The sequence below is a fragment of the Nelusetta ayraudi genome, unplaced genomic scaffold (genome assembly GCF_046127955.1).
Source record: "Nelusetta ayraudi isolate G7.1 ecotype Tasmania unplaced genomic scaffold, CSIRO-AGI_Nayr_v1 ptg000120l, whole genome shotgun sequence".
Classification (NCBI taxonomy): Eukaryota; Metazoa; Chordata; class Actinopteri; order Tetraodontiformes; family Monacanthidae; genus Nelusetta; species Nelusetta ayraudi.
In genome coordinates, this window is record NW_027466170.1 from 4,770,228 (window position 1) to 4,790,000 (window position 19,773).

General features: G+C 46.8%; 1 protein-coding gene across 1 annotated transcript in view; it reads right to left on the reverse strand.

Moving 5' to 3' along the window:
- Window positions 1-931: 931 nt before the first annotated feature.
- si (sucrase-isomaltase) overlaps window positions 932-19,773 on the reverse strand; it is a 52,059-nt gene continuing 33,217 nt past the window's right edge. Inside the window, exons 32-48 of the mRNA XM_076049696.1 lie at window positions 18,196-18,324; window positions 17,778-17,891; window positions 17,634-17,696; window positions 17,389-17,505; window positions 17,216-17,306; window positions 16,921-17,059; window positions 15,527-15,660; window positions 15,320-15,354; window positions 14,598-14,714; window positions 11,370-11,518; window positions 10,481-10,565; window positions 10,311-10,367; window positions 10,043-10,167; window positions 8,901-8,989; window positions 7,210-7,259; window positions 3,727-3,897; window positions 932-1,003 (exon numbers count right to left, since the gene is read on the reverse strand). Of these exons, the coding sequence (XP_075905811.1) occupies window positions 932-1,003; window positions 3,727-3,897; window positions 7,210-7,259; window positions 8,901-8,989; window positions 10,043-10,167; window positions 10,311-10,367; window positions 10,481-10,565; window positions 11,370-11,518; window positions 14,598-14,714; window positions 15,320-15,354; window positions 15,527-15,660; window positions 16,921-17,059; window positions 17,216-17,306; window positions 17,389-17,505; window positions 17,634-17,696; window positions 17,778-17,891; window positions 18,196-18,324 (1,737 nt within the window). The remainder of the gene's footprint in view (window positions 1,004-3,726; window positions 3,898-7,209; window positions 7,260-8,900; window positions 8,990-10,042; window positions 10,168-10,310; window positions 10,368-10,480; window positions 10,566-11,369; window positions 11,519-14,597; window positions 14,715-15,319; window positions 15,355-15,526; window positions 15,661-16,920; window positions 17,060-17,215; window positions 17,307-17,388; window positions 17,506-17,633; window positions 17,697-17,777; window positions 17,892-18,195; window positions 18,325-19,773) is intronic.

Genomic DNA, 19,773 nt, shown 5'->3' on the forward strand with positions numbered 1-19,773 from the left:
GCACATGCCTTTTCATCATGAGCCCACAAGACAGACCCACGTCCAATTTGGGGTTTTTAGCACTTGAGGAACCCCAAAACCCTAACCCTTATTCCAGCCTTAACCCTAACCCTAACCCTAACGCCATGCAAGTCTATAAGGGTCAAAGGTCAACTTTGTCCTAGAAACATGGGTCCACTTGCAGGTTCATCAGGATCCCCCAAGACACACCCACGTCAACTTTGAGGCTTTAGGACTACATTGGAGTATAATACTCATACACACTTAAACTGGTATAAACCTGTTGTGGCCACATGTTAGCTGAGTGTTTCTTTATTTTAGTGTTAAATTGAAAGTGTGTATCAGGTTAACTACATTAAAAACAATATATTTAACATTTGTTATTGTCCTTTATTTATCCTTGCTCTAAAACACTTCACAATAGAAGTTTTATTTGTCAATAATTTATTGTAACAAAAGATAATAGCTAGGATGTTGGTGGCACACAAGATGGATGGAATTGAATCAAAAATATTTTTCTGCTTTGAGTCATGAATCAGCTGCTCGGTTGATGACAAATGATGTTGTGATATCATTGGAGTGAGTCACAGAAATGTTTCTGTTGAACCACACAAACACACACACACACAGACAGACACAAACAGACACACTGGGGTGCATTTAAATACCTGATAATTTATTGATTTATTGTCACAACAAGTTTTAAAATGACTTGTAAAAGCAATAAAATAGCACATGAGGAACTGAGTTTTGACATTAAGTAAAGGACATGTTTAGGTCGTGTCGTCAATACCGGAATATACTGTATGTTATCTTACATCATAATTCATCATCGTACATCAAGAGGCACTGTCTGATACATTACTTTAAATATTCACCAGGAAAGGACAACGAAACAAAAAAACAAAACAACAATGGTTGGTCCTCTGGATCATTTGTACCATCTTATGGTGAAAGTCTGATTCACCAGGAACGAAGCGGAAGACGTGTCAATAATCAGCTCCTGCAAAACAAAAACAGAAAGGGAGAAACACATTAGTTCTGTAAGTCCGAACCAGGACCCCTTTTTTTTTTTTTTTTTCATATATTGATGATATTATTATATATTTAATGTTTTAATGTGTGTGTCTATGTTAATCTTGACCCTCTGTAAGATCACAGAATTATAGTTTCATGTTTTTTAATCAAAAAAAAAAAATGAAATGGGTGAGTTTGACCCGACTTCCAGTTCAAATAATAATAACATTAACATTATACAATTCATTCATTCATTCATTCATCTTCTATACCCGCTTATTCCCAAGCTCAGGGTCACGGGGGTCTGCTGGAGCCTATCCCAGCTGTCATAGGGTGAAGGCAGGGTGACACCCTGGACAAGTCGCCAGTTCATCGCAGGGCCACATAGACACAGACAACCATTCACACTCACACGCACACCTACGGACAATTTAGAATGTCCAATTGACCTCACATGCATGTTTTTGGAGTGTGGGAGGAAGCCGGAGAACCCGGAGAGAACCCACGCAGACACGGGGAGAACATGCAGACTCCACACAGAAAGGTCCCAGGCCCTTCTTGCTGTGAGGCGGCAGCGCTAACCACTGCGCCACCGTGTCGCTCCCATTATACAGTTGATAACTTCATATTGCACATGCAAAATGCTAAATTGAATTTCAGTTGAAGAAAACACAACAAGTGTTGTTCAATAAATGACTCTTTTTTTTGCAGTCTTCTGATTTGGATTTCAATTGTAACCTTTTCCAGGCTAATAATGAATTTAGAAATAAAATAATAATAAACAAATTAAGTCATAATAATATCTGCCAAATCAACGTCCTGTACTGATTGAGCAGAGCATTGTGGGATTTGTAGTATTAGCGCTACATCTGCTGTGTAGTAGCGGCGGGCCAGCAGCTCTAGTCGAGATTTTGTGTTGTCTCACGGACCAAATATAATTACATTGCGGGCCAAATTCGGCCTGCGGGCCAGAGTTTGACACCTAAGATTTAGAGCAAAAACATTAAAGCTCATTCATCCATCAATCACAAACAACAGCCAATCACATTGAAAGGACACGCCCCCTCCCAGTCGCCAGCCTGTCAGGTGATTCTCGGAGAGGGAACGAATCGCACGCCACCTGAGAGCCACTTATCAGGCGCCGCACTCTCCTTCCTCCTCTTCCTCCACTTCCTCTCCTCCTCCACCCATCTCTCACCCACTCACACTTTTATCTCTTTCACCTCTGCGCTCCTCTCTCTCTCTTCTCTCTCTCTCTCCATCCATCCCTGATGTGATGCCCCCCCCCTCTCCTCTGCGTCGGAGAGATGGACTACCTCTCTGTCTTTCTTTTTTCTCTCTCCATTCTTCTCTCCTCCCTCACTTTAAAATCCCTCCGTCACTCTGACTTTGCTCATCTGCGATTCACGTCGTCGTCTCCTCCTCCTCCTCCTCCCCACCCTGCTCCTCCTCCTCCTCTCCTTGGCTTTGGCTGCCTCGTCCCGTCCCGTCTGTCTCGGCCGAGGACGTCGTAAATCAGTTTGCTGGCGGGCTTCCTCACCTGCCGTTATTTATGAGCCGGCGGCGGCGGCGATCATTTTCACGCTGCTGATAAGTGCGCTGAGTACAGTACACAAGCTGGACAGGGACCTTCTATCACCGCCGAAACGGAGGGAGGCAGCTGAAACCTTTGCGACTCAGAGACTTTCTCCCACTCTGACTTCTCACTTCGCCTCTGCGTGTGTTGTGCTAAATAACTATTTAAATGATGATGACGGTGATTCACAAAGTCTCACATCATCTTTTGTTTGCTTTTGATTTGGCCCAGATGTAGTTTCGGCTCTGGATGGAAGTTACGATTCCAAAGCCCAAGGATAGAAAACAACAACTTTGCAGCCATCTGTGTTTTTTGTTTTTTTGTTTTTTTCCTTCTCCGCCATCCGTCACCTCTCACATTAGCTCAGCCGCTGGAGCAGATGATGGAGGGAGGGAGTGCTGGCTGGGCGGGGGGGGGGGTCTAACAGGTGCGGAACAGTGAGATGATCAGTGCCCAGTGAAGAGCCGAGGTGCGTTTCAGAGAATCGCTGAAAACTTTTTTCAACGTTAAACTAAATTGACTGCGTCTCATTTGTTTTAAGGCTGTTTGCTTTCTGCGACCTCTAGTGGAAGGTGACTTGGAGTCTGCAGTGATTGGACGGGATGTTGGTGGTCGTTGTACGAGCAAATTTTCTAAAACACAGTGAGGACTGGTCGTCCAACCAAGGAGCCTGGGCTATGTAGTATTTTTGCAGCAGCATCAAAGCTACATAGCTTTGATGCTGCTGCAAAAATACTACATAGCAGTATGTACTACATTACAGTGTGTGCTGTAATAACCCCAAATATGCTTTTTATGAAAGGTGGCTAGTTTGAGAATTCCAATATAAAATGTGTTGGAGTTATTTTACGCTTTTATTGTTTCCTACATAATTCCATGTGTTCATGCGTAGTTTTGATGCCTTCAGTGAGAAACTGCAGTGTCAATAGTCATGAGAATGAATGAAAAGACATTCAATTCATTGGGTGTCCAAACTTTTGACTGCAGGTCAAAATACCAGAATGTTTCAGTTAAAGTAGCGCCTGTATGGCAGGTCTTCCAGACAGTAGGTTGAAACCTGAGGCTTGGCTGTGTGTGTGTGTGTGTGTGTGTGTGTGTGTGTGTGTGTGTGTGTCAGAGCTCCGTGTCCTCACCTCGTTGTCGTGGTTTTGCTGCACCGTCAGCGGATATTCCTTGAAGCTGCTGTCCGTCAGGACCGCCCTGCTGATGTTGACCTTGAGGGCGCCCAGAACCTTCACCGTGCCGAGGGTCAGCTGGTCAGCGGCGTCCAGGCCATCATGCACGATCCGACCGTTCAGGTGGCTCTGGAAGGGTCGCAGACGAGAGTGTGTGTGAGAAAACAACAACGACACAATAACAGAAGCTCAGACACAACCGAGCCAGGCGGAACCTTTTCTCCGGTACAAGGGCGTCTTTTTCTGGAGGTCCGGCAGATATGTGCAGCCGGAAGAGAACACACACACACACACACACACACACACACACACGCACGCACGCACATACACACACACACACACAGTGCTACATTCAGATATCCATCCAAAATGGCATTCAATCTGCTAATCTGCCAGCCAGCGCCGGCCTCATTGCCCAACTTATCCTCATCTTCTCACATCTGCGCACTGACTCTCTCTCACTCTCCCTCCAGCACACACACACACACACACACACACACACACACACACACACACACACACACACTCCTCCTCCTCCTCCTCACTCTCTCTCCCTTTGGCTGTCAGACAGTGTGCCTGTTTTATCGCTGTGTGAAATTGCTTTGGAATGAGGCTGATGGTAGGCAGAGGACAGCCACAGATGTTTGGCCACGCTCGCCGTCCACGTGTGTGTGTGTGTGTGTCTGTGTGTGTGTACATCTGAGTGTGTGTATTTGCGATTAAACGTGTGCCTCTTAACGTGGGTCTGTGAGTGTGTGTGTGTGGCCCCTCTGCTTGGCTCGGTGACACACACACACACACACACACACACACACACACACTCCCTGGGTTTAGTCCCATTAGTCGCAGCGATTAGGGAGTGTCTGTGGTGTGGACTGGGCTCGGGCGCTGAGCTCGGGCGCTGAGCTCTGGCTCCTCGCTGAACTCGGCCACGAGGCCCCTGCACACGCACAGCGCCGGCTCTCCGGGGACCATCCGTATTATTATTTTTATTGCATCCGCAGAGCCGGCGGAGCTACGAGCCGAGGCCCCCAGCTGCTTTGGTTTTATTTGTCATTTTTCTTTTTCCTTTTTTCTTGAACATGGGTAGGAGGGTCAACACAGCTGGTGCTGATGCTGAGGTCTTGTCTCCACAGGGATGCGTTCAAGAGTTTATGCAAAAGTTTGTTTTCTATCTTTCTTTTGGAGCCAAATAGGCTTTTTTTTTTTTTTTTTTTCATTTAAAGCAGGATGTGTCAAAATCTTAAAAAAAAAAAAAAAAGTTCAGAGTGAATAATTTCAGCTGGTCATTGTATGTCAAGACCAACCAGCTTCCCTCAAGGAGCTGACTGACAGTGCAGTCATCTGATTGGCCCGTCCTGAACATGGCACACGCAAACTTCATCCAATCACAAGGGTTTGTGGGCTTTTTCCAAGATGGACCGGCAGAAAATAAACCCACCGTCCCGACGCCTGATTCATCTCCGGTTCACCTCCAAGTCAGGCAGTTTTGCATCTTTCTGCTCAGCCTATCCCCCCCCACCCCCCCTTTTTTTTTTTTGTTTTATTTATTTATTTTTGCAATGGTAAATCAAATATTCATGAGCGTCGCGAGTTGTTTAAGCAACATCGATATTTGCTGCGCGCCTCATTGAGTTCCGCGAACGCCTTGCTCGTCTCCGAGGGGAGGCCGTCCTCAGATCGCATTATTGGTAATCAGCGATCGATCGGCCGGGAAGAACACAGCGAACAGAGCGAGCACTAATCCACTGAAAGATGCACTTTGATGCTGATCAAACGGAAAAAAACAAGAGCAGCGTGCATTAGTGTTGCCGTGTTGTCGCCACTGTTGGACGAGCAGCCCGAAGCCGCAAGAGTGGAGCTCTGAGAGCCGCGTTGTGTGTGTTGAGAGGGTCGTCGGAGCAGGCAGGAGGGGGGGGGGGGGGGGGGGGCGGTGAAAAAACAGGCAAATGTAATTTTTCTTTTGGCCAGAAAATAATAAATAAATAAAACAAATTGTCATCTGCATAAATACGGCGGCGTGAGGACGCTGCTGCGGTTCAAATGGAAACACTTGACACGCTAAAAGCTTCGTGCCTCATGAAAATGACATTGTGAATTCATTAGAGGGCGTAAGAGGGCAAAAAAAAATTTAATCTTTCATCATCGCACATTCGCAGCAACATTTTACTTTAAAATGTTTGTCAATGGACTCATCGATTGAGTGTCTGTCTGTCTATCTATCTATCTATCTATCTATCTATCTATCTATCTATCTATCTATCTATCTATCTATCTATCCATCCATCCATCCATCCATCCATCTATCTATATCCATCTATCCATCTATTCATCTATCTAACTATCTATCTATCTATGCATCTATCCATCTATCTATCTATATCCATCTATCCATCTATCTATCCATCTATCTATCTATCATCTATCCATCTATCCATCTATCTATCTATCAGTCTGTCTGTCTGTCCATAGAGCATTGGTATCAGCCTTCTCAGTCTTGGTATCGACTTTTGAGGCAGCTGTTTTCCAAATAAATCACTAGTTGATCTGAAAACTTTCCGTTTTTTTTTTTTTCCCTTTCGAGAGATTAGATTTTAGGAGATTACAGATTGAAATTTTGAGCCGTGCCCAGACAGATCAGCAGCTCCTGCTGCTCCGCTGTCAGCTGAGTTGTTGATGCCGTATTGCCTCTGAATTTTGCCGGTGTCAGTTTGCTGCCTGGTTGTCTTTAACGTGCGTGAGTGTGTGTGTATGCGCGTCAAGAACCTTTATCTAAATATCACTTCACTTCAGGCCATTTAACATCCCTATGGCTTAAATAGTGCTGATACTGAACAGCACAATCTTCTAAAAACTGAGCAACATCTCCAGAAACTTTGAGGAACTGAGATCAGCCAATGATCAGCCAGTGATTCCTGGGCCAATGATGGGTCAAATGCAGAGAACAGGTTTGCATCCTCGGGGATGTGACAATCACCGGGATCTGTAACTTAACTTTAACTTTGAGAGTTCAGAATGAATGAAAAGCTAAATCCATCCTTTAAAAATAAAAAAAAAAAGAGTATAATAGTTGGAATAACATACAATCTGCTGCCAGCCCATCCAGAAAGTGCAGGATATTGTATGTTATTACCTTGATCCAGGTGTTTTTTTTTTTCTTTTTCAGTTTTTCCGCTGTGAGTTCCAATGTGAGTCAAAAGGGCAGAAAAGCCGCATTTCAAATCAGCGACCTCCGGAGAGAAGACGTGCGCTCTGGCGCTAATGGTTTCCGGCGGTTAGCCTCTGACCCTCCAACACCCCTTTCTCCTTTCACCGCCGAAAACTTATTCTCCCGGCTGGCCGCTGCATTAATAACAGGAAGTGTGGCGAGTCGGAGGGGAAGGGGGTGGGGGAGGGGAGGAGGAAAGGAGGCGTGACGCTCATCTCGGCCCTTGAACTCACCGCTGTTCCCGAGAAGGTGACGTGCAGGTACTTGTGGTTCCCCACCGTGTCTGTGGAGAGAAAGAGGGGAGAGGTGAAGGTCAGAAGCGATGGACAGGCACAAAAAAAAAGAAAAAAAAAGAGGTGCGTGACTGGCTGAGTGGCAGAGAGCGGCGGATTAAATGTGGGACTTGATGAATAAGTGAGTGAGCGGCAGCAGCAGCTGCAGCAGCAGCAGCGACTGGCTATTCCACTGACTCTTATGTGTTGTGACATTCAGCCGTCATGTCATAAAGAGCCGCATTAATGAGCAAGTGAGCACACGCAGGGCCGGGGGAGGAGGAGGAGGAGGGCATCAATAAATGAGAGCCGCCTGGATGAACGAGTGAACTTCCAGCAGGAACTCTTCCTCTCTGTTTCCCTTTGCAGCCGGTGGCGTCAATCTAACCTGTGCTTGTTCTCCTTTTCGTTTAACTCAAAAAATGTGGTGAAAGAAGCAGGTATTGAAAATGGATGCATGAAATTTACAGAAAATTTCAATTTGGGGATAAACTCATAAGACAAAACCGGGTGACTGTTAGCGACACGTTAGCGACGCTTTAGCGACACGTTAGACTGCTAAACTGCTGAGCAGAGCCGCCGTCCCAGTCAGTCTGGCTGGCAGCCGGAGCCCAGCAGCGGCAACTTCAACTTAAAACCAACTTGAGACGTCGGAGCTCCGATAGAGAGGGAGGCAGATAAGACAGGTGAGCCGCCGCCGCCGCCGCCGGAACCAAAACAAAACAAGAGAGCCACGGGGCGGCGACGGCGAGGAGGAGGACGGAGCGGCGAGCAGATAAAAGAGCGGTGATGGAGAGTCGCTCTGCCGAGAGAGAATCGCAGGAATAGTTCCTGTCGCTCCGCTTCACCCTCACCCCGTCTTTGTCCCGGAGACACACACAAAAAAAAGATTCCAGGGAAGCACTGCATCTGTGTGTGACAGAGAGTGTGTGTGTGTGCAATAAAATCCATAAGGGGTTTCAAAATAGCACAAAACAAAATAAGTTTTTGTGAAGATAAACCGATAAAAAAAAAAACACACACATTTTGTTATTGGTTTTTCCTGAAAAAGCATTATTTTAAAATATTTGGGGAGCAGCGGCAGGAGGGGCATCAATAAAAGTTTGCTACATTGCACCCAAACAAAAAAAAAAAAAATTGTCAAGATTTCAATCTTGCTCGTCCAACCTGCCGAGCTCCAATCTGAAGCGTTTTTCTCTGCTGGTCTTCAGAATCTGCGAAGCGTCGAGAATCGAGATTTGTCCAGCTTTTGTGTCGATAAAGAAAAAAAGGTCACGTGACCACCTGTAGATTTTCTGCTTCCAACCCGGAAAACACTGTCGACGCTGCATCAACGTCAGACGCATCCGTCCTCATTTTCACAACTGACATTTGACGTCCAAGGAGCTCAAAGTTTTCAGTTTCACTTCCCAAACTGGGGGCGGGACTCAAGCTGCCGCAGGTTGGCTGACCACAGAAATCTAACTGGTCTGCTTGATGGCAGTTTGTCCAATCAACCTCAGTAGGACTCTCAAGTATTTTTTTTTTTCTTTTAGTTCACTCAGGATTTACATTGTCAATACCATGAATACATTACTGGATTGAATGTCACGGCCAGCATCCAGATTGCAGAAAAAAATTCTCGATGTGGTTCCTGAAGAGCTTTCACTCACCGATTCCTTCGCCGTCGTCCCAGAACAAGGATCCCTTGCATAATAAGTCGTCATCCAGGGCCATGATCAGTCCGAGAGGATTCTTACGACTGAAAATGAAAAGAGGGAAAGGAGGAGGTTGATTGGTTGGTTGGTTAGTTGGTTGGTTGGTTAATTGGTTGGTTGGAGCACATAAATAAATCTATTTATAGCCGCCACTGTGGGCAGGTGTGCCGACAGCCCTGCTGGTGGCGCCCACCTGATCTCAGGACGCACGTGTGAAAACAGGAGCCAAACAAAAGGATCTTTGCCCAGCCTATATTTCCATCTTGTGATGAGTAGCTCCAAGGGTCAGAGGTCACCGGAATGATTATTTTTCTTCCGGACGTTTGGAATTTTTTTTTTTCCAAGGATATTTTGACTGTTGGGATGTTGTTGTGTTTTCTTTTCGTTGCCTCTGAGCTGCACACCTGCTGAGTCCACTTCCTTTCCACTGGAAAGTCATTAACATTCCCACAGACCCACTTCCCTTTTTTTTCATCAGCGAGTTCTTTTAATATTCTGTTAATGAAAAACTCTCCATCTCAGGTCTCAGACATTATTTTTTACTTCACTGTGGACACTGTGTTTGAGTTCTTCTGCTCTGAGGAATGACACCAAATATCTGTTGGGTTTTTCAGAGAACATGAAAATAAAATGGGATTTAAAAAAAAAATAATAATAATTAGGGACTCCCTGATATCTATTCCAAGATTGATTATTCGACTCGTACTCATAAAATATGTGCCGATACCACGACACCGATACCAACTCTATCCGGTATGTATGTGACAATTTGGTTGAATTTGTATTTGTACTGCAGTGACACTTGATGATGGTGAGTCGCCCAGGTTCTAGAAAAAAAACATGCTGAGGAATGTTGTTCAAATCAGAGAACATATGTGTAAAAATGAAAAAGAATTCTATAATGTGACCTTATTAACTACAGGTAGTTAGTATGAAGTATCAGTATCGATACTTACGTTACGTCGGTATCGACTCATACGTTACTCGTTCTGCAAAATAAGTGGTATCGATGCATCCCAAATAATAACATGTAGTATATATATACATATATATGTATATCTATATATTAAAAACCCAGCTTGTACAGGAGAGCTCACCTGTAGAAGGTGTTGTTCTCTGGTTTCTGCCAGGGCAGGATGTATCCTCCCCTGATGTGAAGGTTGATCTTGTTCAGGGGCGTGTCCAGCGTCACAACCTTACCGCGATCGGCCATGCGGGTGCCCTGGAAGATGGCGGTTAGAAATAAATAATCATAATAAAAAAAAAAGATTGTGTTTTTGTCTTTATTTTTGTCTCGATTGTATGTTAAATTTCCATACACTCAAAAACTCGTTCCTAACACTTTGGCCACATGGCCTGACTCACCGTGTGGTAGTCGTACCAGCGAGCGTCGGGGAAGTAGCCCTCCACCTTGGTGGCTCCCTGTCAAAGGACCAATCAGTTAGAAATCAGACGGATACAAAAAAAAAATAAAAGTAAAATGAAAACGTCAGAAGTTGTTTTCGGGTGTTCTCTTGCGAGTAGGAGGTTGTTACCTGGTCCAGCACAGGTGTGATGAGGAGGGCGGGACCCCACAGGAACTGCCTGTAGATTTTCCAGGTGGCCTTGTCGCCCACAAACCTGCGTCACACCGGGTGGACACAACCGTTAGCCACCACTAGCTGTTAACTTCCGCTGACTGTTAGCCTCCACTAGCCGTTGACTTTGGCCTCCTGTAGACTTTAACTTCCATTAGCCGCTAACTTCCGCTGACCGTTAGCCTCCACTAGTACTGTAGCTCCCTCATCACCATCCTCACCGCCGCAGCACACAAACTTTCAAGTGCTCTGTAATTCAAGAGCCCAAAGAGGATGCGAGCTAAACCCCACCCCTACCCCCACCCGGCTCTTTAAACACCATCTGTGACTTTTGAAGGCTCTCTCTCAAAAAAAAAACCCAAAAAACCATGAATGTCTTTTTTTCCTCTTTTATCTTTGCTCCTCATACAAGTGCGGCGCGCACATCTTCTCAGCGCTTCCAAATTTAGCCCCACTCGTTGCCGCCACTCAGCCTACTCGACAGTCCCGTGTGAACTGAAAAGTGCCTTGCTCAAGGGCGCGAGAGGGCGGGAGAGCTCGACAAAAAACATCTCGCCTTCCCCAGCGGGCGCCGAGCGTGTGGTGACATTTTTTTGGGGGGAAACGCTCACGAAAGCGCTTTTGTAGCTGAGCGAAGCCGCTTGACAGCCTGAATACCAACGAAGGGCGGCGGCGGCGACACTGTTGGAAATCAGGCCATCTTGGCAGCCAATCAAGTGAAACCAGCCGTCCAATTAAGTGGCTTGATGAAGTAATTACATAGCGATACTTAAATGGTGGTGTGAATACAGTCGATAAGACCTGCGTGCGAGCGTGTGTGTGTGTGTGTGTGTGTGCTATGCCTTACTCGTGCAGCATGGGCCTGACCACGGTGCTCCCGGTGGTGTGAGCCTCATACATCAGTGTGTACAGGTAGGGCAGCAGGGTGTAACGGATGTTCAGGACGTCCCGCGAGGCATCGGCAAAGGTGTCGTTCCATGCCACAGGATCTTGTCTCTGATTGGACGGATGGAAAAGGTGAGCGGTTAAGTTAGAGAGAGACACAGAGAGAGAGAGAGAGAATAGGGAAACAAGATACAACAGGAAGCGTGACGATCCAGTTTGGAAGCGCGAGAAAGAAAGAACAACCTGAATTGAATGAAGAAAGCTAAATCTGGCAATAAAAACCTGGTGATGGAAACACCTGAACTTTGAAAAAACTCTCAAATATGGCTAAAGTGTTTTGATGCTCTCAAGAGGTGGTTGTGGAATGGCGCGTTATGATTGCACGGAGGAGGAGACAGAATATTTTTCTTACAAGTAATCAAAGAGGAAAATATAACAACCATTCTCGACAGCATCCAAATGCAGATTAATCGCATGTTTTGCACCTCCAGGGACGAGATTTTATGCGCTTTGCACCATTCAATAGAAACACCTGCACATTGCAATTGTGTTGAAATTTTAGAAATATTGAAATGAAATGCAGTTGAGTTGTGGTTAAAGAAGTAAAAAAAAACAAGAAAAACAGACGAGTGTGTGCAGGAAGTGTGGTGGTGGCTGCTGAAAGTAGCAGAAGAATCTGGAGAGAAATAATAACTCTGCTGCTGCTGCTGCTGCTGCTGCTGCTGCTGCTGCTGCTGCTGCACTCCTCCAGGATGACTCAGTCACACGTGGTGCATCCGCTGGAGCCTGAAGGTGGTGGACTTTTTAATCTGCTGGCAGGCAGAGGAGGAGGAGTAGGAGAAGGAGGAGGAGGAGGAAGAGGAGGGACGGATAGACAGAAGGACGGACGGACGGAGAGGGTGAAGACGGACAGGCGGACAGATAATCCATCTTATGAATTCCCATAAATTACGGGGGGGTGGGAGTGGGGGGGGGGCACATTTAGAGGCGGTGAAAGGCGACCGATGGCAGATAGATAGAGGCTTTGTGTGTGTGTGTGTGTGTGTGTGTGTTTGTTATCTGATAACCCTCATTCTTCAGTTGGTACATTATGGCACCTCCCCGTCTTCCTCCTCCTCCTCCTCCCACCTCGCCCTCCTCTTCCTGTCACCTCCTCCTCCTCCGCTTACCCCCTCCCCCTCCTCCTCTCCAGCTTCATTTATCTGCCTGCCATTGTCTCATAAACTGCCGTCTGTTTGTCATTGCAAAAAAAAAAAAAACAAGACAACAACAGGAAGTCGATATGTTTCTCCCAACGATACGACGCGCTACGATTCCCGGCGGCGGGTGAGTTACAAAGTGTTTGACTTCTGAAGTAACATCATGTCGAGTGAATATTTCCCCTTGTCTGCGCCGTGTTGCGCGGCGTCGTGTCGCTGGCGGCTGAGAGCAGCTTCAAGGTCGGCGCCGAGAGGAGGCGCCTGGCGTGACGGCGGAGGCGGCGAGTGACTCGGCGGCGGCTCCCGCTGACCTTGTTCGCCCTCCGGCCGGCGGCGCGCCGCTAATACTTTGTTGTCAAACGCCTTGTTAGGTCAGGGGGTGGGGGGGGGGGGGATGGGTGGTCCAGCTCACTAACCGTGGGATGATTGGACGCTCCCACATCGAGAGCCGACCTTGTTTGTTTGTTTTTTAATCTGGCCCCCGGACAAGCAAACCTCTTTATTGTCAACAACCTGCTGGTCACACAGGAAGTTGAACCACTTCCTGTTTTGACTGTGATCCCGGGATAAAGACGAGAAATTTACACCTCATGATGTTGACGTCTCGTAGTTTCAGAACTTTTTAGCTCAAAAAGGTTGATTTAAAAACAAATTTTTATTTTATTTTATCTCAATAAAAGAGTCGGCACTTCCTGTCCACAACTTCCTGTTTACGTTTTCACTTCCTGATCAATCTGTTCCCTCTCTTTTGAAACGTAGCATCATCCTGTTTTCCCACCTCACTCCCTGTCAACGCTCATTTTTCCCTCCTCCACCTCCCACTCTGACATTCTGTCACACAGTCTGTGTGCGTGTGTGTTTGTGTGTGTGTGTGAGAGAGTAAGAGAGAGAGAGAGAGAGAGAGAGCGAGTGAGAGAGAGAGAGAGAGAGAGAGAGAGAGAGTGTTTTCTGTCCCCCATTCTCCATGTTTAAACACCCATTTGCAAGCCATTATTAAATGATTGGAATCACCGCAACTGTGTGTGTGTGTGTGTGTGTGTGTGTAGGTGTGTGTGTGTGTGTGTGTGTGTAGGTGTGGAGTGGTTTGGTGCTGTGCTGTGCTGTGATGCCCAGATCACCTTGAGAATTCAATTATATCCCCACCCAGTGCCATTATAAAGCACGCACGCACGCGCGCACACACACATACTGCGTCCTGTCTCGTATGGCCGACTCTCCAGCGCGGCGGCGGCGGTGGCGGCGGTGAGAGTCGGGTCGGCGGGATCGATCTGCGGACGGCCGTTATTGGATTTCTCAGATGTGTTGCAACGCTCCCAAAGGTCACGGCCGGAATGAATGCCAGTGACACCGCCGCGGCCAAGCAGGTCTATCTTCTCGCCTGTGTGTGTGTGTGTGTGTGTGTGTGTGTGTGTGTGTGTGTGTGTGTGTGTGTGTGTGTGTGTGTGTGTGCGTTTGTGTGTCGGCCACAGGTTGGAGCGAGACAGACAGACAGACAGACAGACAGACAGACAGCCGGACGGACGGACAGACAGACAAGAATGACTCTCCGGCAAAGAAGAAAAAACAGGAAGAAGAAGGCAAAAGAAAAAACCTGAATGGTCTTTTTACGGCCTGGTTCTGTTTAACTGGAGTCGTGTTTTTTTTCTGGGCACATTCACAGCTGATAAAATAAGCTCCTCCCACCGTCCGTCTGAAAAACCACCTCGAGTGTGCCGAAACCTTAGTGTTTCCATGACCAGTTTTTTATCGCAATATTTAGGTTTTGTACAATTCTAGGCATAATGGAAACGCAGCAACAGATAGATAACAATCTATTATTTGTTATCGATATTTTATGTTCATCTATCACCTGTTAATATTCATGTATTAAACATAATTTTAGATAAAGTGTGAGAGGAATCGCGAAAGAAAACCCGCCACAGTGTTTGTATTGCAATGACCGTTAACGAGGCCATTTGACGTGCGTGTATATTTTTTTCCCTTGTACTCACCGGGTTGAATTTGCTGTTGTGGTTGCGGGAGTAGGGGTAGAAGGCGCCCAGCTGCATCCAGCGGAGGCACATCTCGTACTCGGCCTGGTTGAAGAACCCGCAGATATCGGCTCCGGTCTGCAGGGGGAGCAGTGGGGTTAGGAAGTGGGCGGGGCAAGTTCGTTAGAGTCCGTCCCCTCGCATCCTGACCAACAACCTCAAATAACCTTCCGAGCGCAGCGACTCTTATCCCCCCCCCCCAACACTTCTGTCGGAAGCATCATGTTTCCTGCGGCGTCCTTGATCGGGGGGGGGCGGAGCCGGGGACGCTCCGCTGTCCGACCCCTGCGGCTTGCGCTGCGATTAACTGTACCGGGATCGATAAGGCTAAGTCTAATTACGAATATTAGAAAAGGGCCGACGTTCCCCCGTTTGGAAGATCAAAAGAAGGACGGGATGTGAGGAAGTAAAAGGTCAAAGCAGCCCAGCGACTGATGTCCCCAAATAAATAAATAAATAAATAATAAATGAATAAATAGATAAAAGAACGGCTCCGTCACAACTGGCTGCTAAATGTTTGCTTGTGACAACACGTAGTCGCGACGTCTCAAAGGAGATCAAAGAGTCCCTCAAACAGAACGACCCGTCGCTCAGAGCAGCCTAATCTACTCGGAGGACCAAGGTCGCGTCTGGGAGGATTAGGTCTTGTCAAGACGGACGTCGGCGGTTTTGATGCTACTTACGTAAGAGATGCCAAACAGACTGAACTCCATCATGCCTGCGGGACGAAGGAAAAGAAAACACAAGAAATGAGAAGTCACGCTTGAATTAAAGATCCTCCATTAGCGTCACATTAGCAGGACGGCCGTGGCTAATGATGACAGCCATCCCGCAGAGTCGTTTTTTTTTTTCCAGAACGTTTAAAAAACAGACAAACAAAATAAATGTACCTATAATGGATTTGAACAACTGGTCCCAGCTGGAGTAGTTGTCTCCCAGCCAGTGTCCCACCCACTTCCCACTGGAGGGGTAGGTGGACCTGGTTACCACAATGCCTCGCTTGCCCGTCGCCTGCAGCAGGGCACTAGAGCGCAGGGGAGGGGGAGAGAGAGAGAGAGAGAGAAAACTCTGAGTGACTCCCCGGTTTAGTCTTGATTACAGGTGCTGCCCCCTTTGGACAAAAACGGTCGCTAAGGTTTGTTTTCAGAAAAAATGAAATTGAGAGCTGCAGATGGATGGATGGATGGCTGGCTGGCTGGCTGGCTGGCTGGCTTATGAGATATTATATTGATAGACAATTTCACTATGATGATAGATAGTCAAATAAACGTTGATTATTAGCCACTTTATCAGTAGCTACATTTGCGATGGCATTTATTTGACAGGCTTAAAAAAAAAAAAAAAACACTTCCTGGCTCTGAAACATCTTCAAATTAAAAAGTCAGCTATAAGACAGCTCAATATTCAATAAATTTCTAAAATAGAAAAATCCCCCGCCGTAGACACAGAAAAAAAAAAAAAAGAATATAACAGAATCACCAAAAGGAGTCGCAACGCTCAACGTTTTTCAATAAAGGTACGACAAAGTTCCTGGCAATTTTACTTAAAGGTATAAATTGTTCGATTCAACGGCCTGCTAAGTTTAGCCTAGGGGCTCCCCAGTAGCTTAACGATGGAGGCCAAAATGGTTTGATGAGGAAACATTTAAATGGATGGATGTTGTGGAGCTCCCGCGGCGGCTCTTTTTTTTTCTTCCAAAAAAACAGATTTTCCGCGAGTTGGGCTGAGGAGTCTTCCGCTGAAGCCACATTTGCTCTTTATTGCCCAGTTAGATCACAGTGGTAATACTATCTGGAGGCCGTGTGAACCCCAACCCGCCACCCTCCCTGTCCCAAACCTCACATTCACATCCCCCATTTTATTTTTTTTTTTTGTGGAGAATATTCCAGGGTAAAGAAAGTCGATTTTTCAGTTCAGCCGGTGGCTCGCTGAGCTTCACATGAAAACACCGGCTGCTTCTGGTGTCAGTTGTTATCGACAGCAGCGTCACAGCATGCAGACTGTATTCACTTTGCTTTTTTTTTTCTGGACTGTGTGAGGACCTTTAATGTTGCCCAGCGTGATGTCCGCGTGGCAGAAGAGGATGACAAAGACTCTGAGTGGCTTTTTTTATGGGCTGTGGATCCGAGTGCAGTCTGTCTGATTAATCCACTTGTTCTACAGCTAAAAAGTGTGTAGAAGGTGCTTGAGCGGAGGCAATCGGACTGTTTCTGTTTGCTACCGTGAAGACATTTCATCCTCTCCTCCGTTACTTCAAGCCGGACGCTAAAGAAGTGGGACTCACTCATAGGTGGGCTTGGAGTGTGACCAGCCATACAGACTGTGCACGTCGTAGTGCTTGACTCGCGTGCCGTCACTGAGGATCTGCTCGCTGTTCATGCACAGAGTCTTGTGGTTCAGGCCCATGTGTTGAGATTCCAGCGCTGTCAAGGGGACAAACATTAAACACAAAAAAATAACACAAATCAGAGTCATGGCGGGCTGGGGTCAGGCGGAGTGGCGAGGGAAGCTTCCAAAAAAGGTCTTAGATATGAATGTCTTAATAGGTTGACAAAGGAAGCGAAGTCTTTAGTTCTTACGGGGCATGTAAGGCGGGTTCTCCAGGAGCGGGTCCCCTAGGCACTTCCCTCCGACGGTGCCGTGGACGAAGCTGGCCGGCTCGTTCATGTCCTGACCCAGACATCAATAAGGTGAGCCAATCAGTTGGCTGGGATCGGATCAATTCCCCCCAAAACTCTCAATGTTAACTCACGATCCAGATGCCGTCAAACTTCATGGTGTTGTTGTAGAAGTCCTCGATCTCCGTAATCCACCAATCAGTCGCGCTCTTCCGGAAGAAGTCTGGGAAGGCCGTGAAGGCCCTGTAGAGCTGGAGATACCATGCAGGGAATCACTGGGTTGCTTCCGGAACAATGATACCCCAAAATCCCCCCAAAAAAACACCTCAATAAGGAGGTGAATGTGGATTTTCCTTTTGTGTCATGAGATGAACCGTACCTCAACCTGGGTGTCCCAGTCTAGGGATTCGTTCACAACAACGCCAGGCAAGTCGGGCCAGACCTGAACAAAACAAAAACAAGGCAAGTTGGTCAGTCGACGTATTTCCACTGTTTCACGACGTGACCTCCTCCTCCATCCTACCTTGCCCCAGACAATATCATCGCTGAGCTCCTTGGGCCACTTGATGAAGACGTCGGCTTCTTTGCCTCGAGTGAAAGCAGGGTAGTCAGTCTCGTTGCCGGAAATGGCCGGATCCTGGAATTGAAAACATTTGGTTCTCTCAGTGTTTGTTCAAAAAGGCAAAGAAAACGAGAGATACATTTTAGACATTTAGTTGAATTTGTCTTTCATATGTGGTTCAGTGCCACTTCCTTGTTCCTACTTCAGCGCCCTCTTTTGGTTGAAATCTAACACTGAGGGATAGAACGCACTTTACAATACCACTAAGTGGGGGTTCCAGAACAAAGAGGACTAGTAACACGAGTCAAGACCACACAGCAGCCACGACCACAGGTGAGAAAGGCTGAGCAGCCAGCGACTGATGAGCGGTGGCTCTTACCAGGATGAAGATGAACCTCATCCCCTCACTCCTCATGTTGTCCACCAGGGCGGGCAGGCCTGCGAAATCGGGGCTCAAAACAAAGTCCAGCTGACGCTCCATGTGGTCAATGTCTGCGTACTGCACATCCTGCAGAAACAAGAGGACATCCACCCATTCATCAGGTATCATCCACCCATTCATCAGGTATCATCCATCCATTCATCTTTGTATCATTCATCCATTCATAATTTATCCATCCATCCATCCTTTCATCTTAGTATCATCATTCTTCCATCATCCACCCATCCATTGATCTATCATCCATCCATCCATCGTGGATGGATGTAGATCCATCATCTGTCCATCTTTGTATCATCATTCATCCATCCATCATCCATTCATTCATCTATTATCCAACCATCCCCTTATCTATCATCTATCCATCCATCCATCCACTGCTAACAAATGGACAGAGGGTATTGAGTGTGACGACGGAGGTGGGCGGGGCTTTCCCTGGCACCTGCCCTCTGTTCCCGCCGGTTTGCCCGCGAAGCTGCCGGTGCAGAATTTTTCTGTCTCCTCTCATTCGGGCTAATGAAGCAGGAGCTCTTTTGGCTGGCGTCAGCTCCTTGTAGGTCAGGGCTTTGTGTGAGAGCCTGTTTAGAGCCTCACTTGATTAGCGCTGGATTTTTTTTTTTTTCTTTATGGTCCTGCCGTGTATGATGAAGAGGCCTGGGATTCTATTTTTCATATTTTTTCGGGGTCAAACACAAAGAAGCTCTGGCAGCTGAGGAACATTGTTTTTTAGTGCCAAACCTACTTCAGCTATGAACTGCCGCTGGTATTAAGTGAAGATGTTCCGAAAGCGACAACAGAACAAATTCAGCCGGACGTTAAAAGGTCACGTTTAATTAGCTTAAACTATGCACAGCGGAAAGTCACTGTCTGCCATTTCCCCCTCGTCCCACTTCCTTTTCCTTACTTCAGTTACATATGTCTTTTGTTTTCTGATCTTCCCACTATCTACACAGAGGAGACGCTGAGAGCCAACAAAAGGGAGCGGATGAAGTCATCACATTTGTAAGGCTGCGGGACCGCGGAGGAATCTATTGTGCTGACACTGATCGAATGAAATGGGTGTCCTTTTGAAAAGCGGACAAATGTAGTGGGCAATAAAAAAACAACAACAACAAAAAACAAACAACAAGAGCCGCACGCTCTGTGATATCATTATTTTAAACGAAGTTAGTGGAGTGCAGAGAGCTGTCCAGCTGGATCCCACACAAAATCCCCTGCTGGCCTGTTCACAGCGGCTGCTGGCAGCCTCCCCCAGTAAACAAATAAATAAATAAATAAAGAAGGAAAAAAAAAAACTCATTTAAGGTTTGGAGACTTGTCTGAAACTGCCCTGACGTCCCGGCCAAGATGGGGTCAGGGGTCAAACTGACCAATGGCCTCAGTGGGGTGGACAAGACGGCAATAAGTGGTCAACCGAGTTAAAGCATATAAAACTTCCCCTCCAAGATGGGGGCGGAGCCCAAACAGGAAGTAACTGTCAAATGTCCTGCAGAGTCATGTTGGCTTTTTCTGTGACTC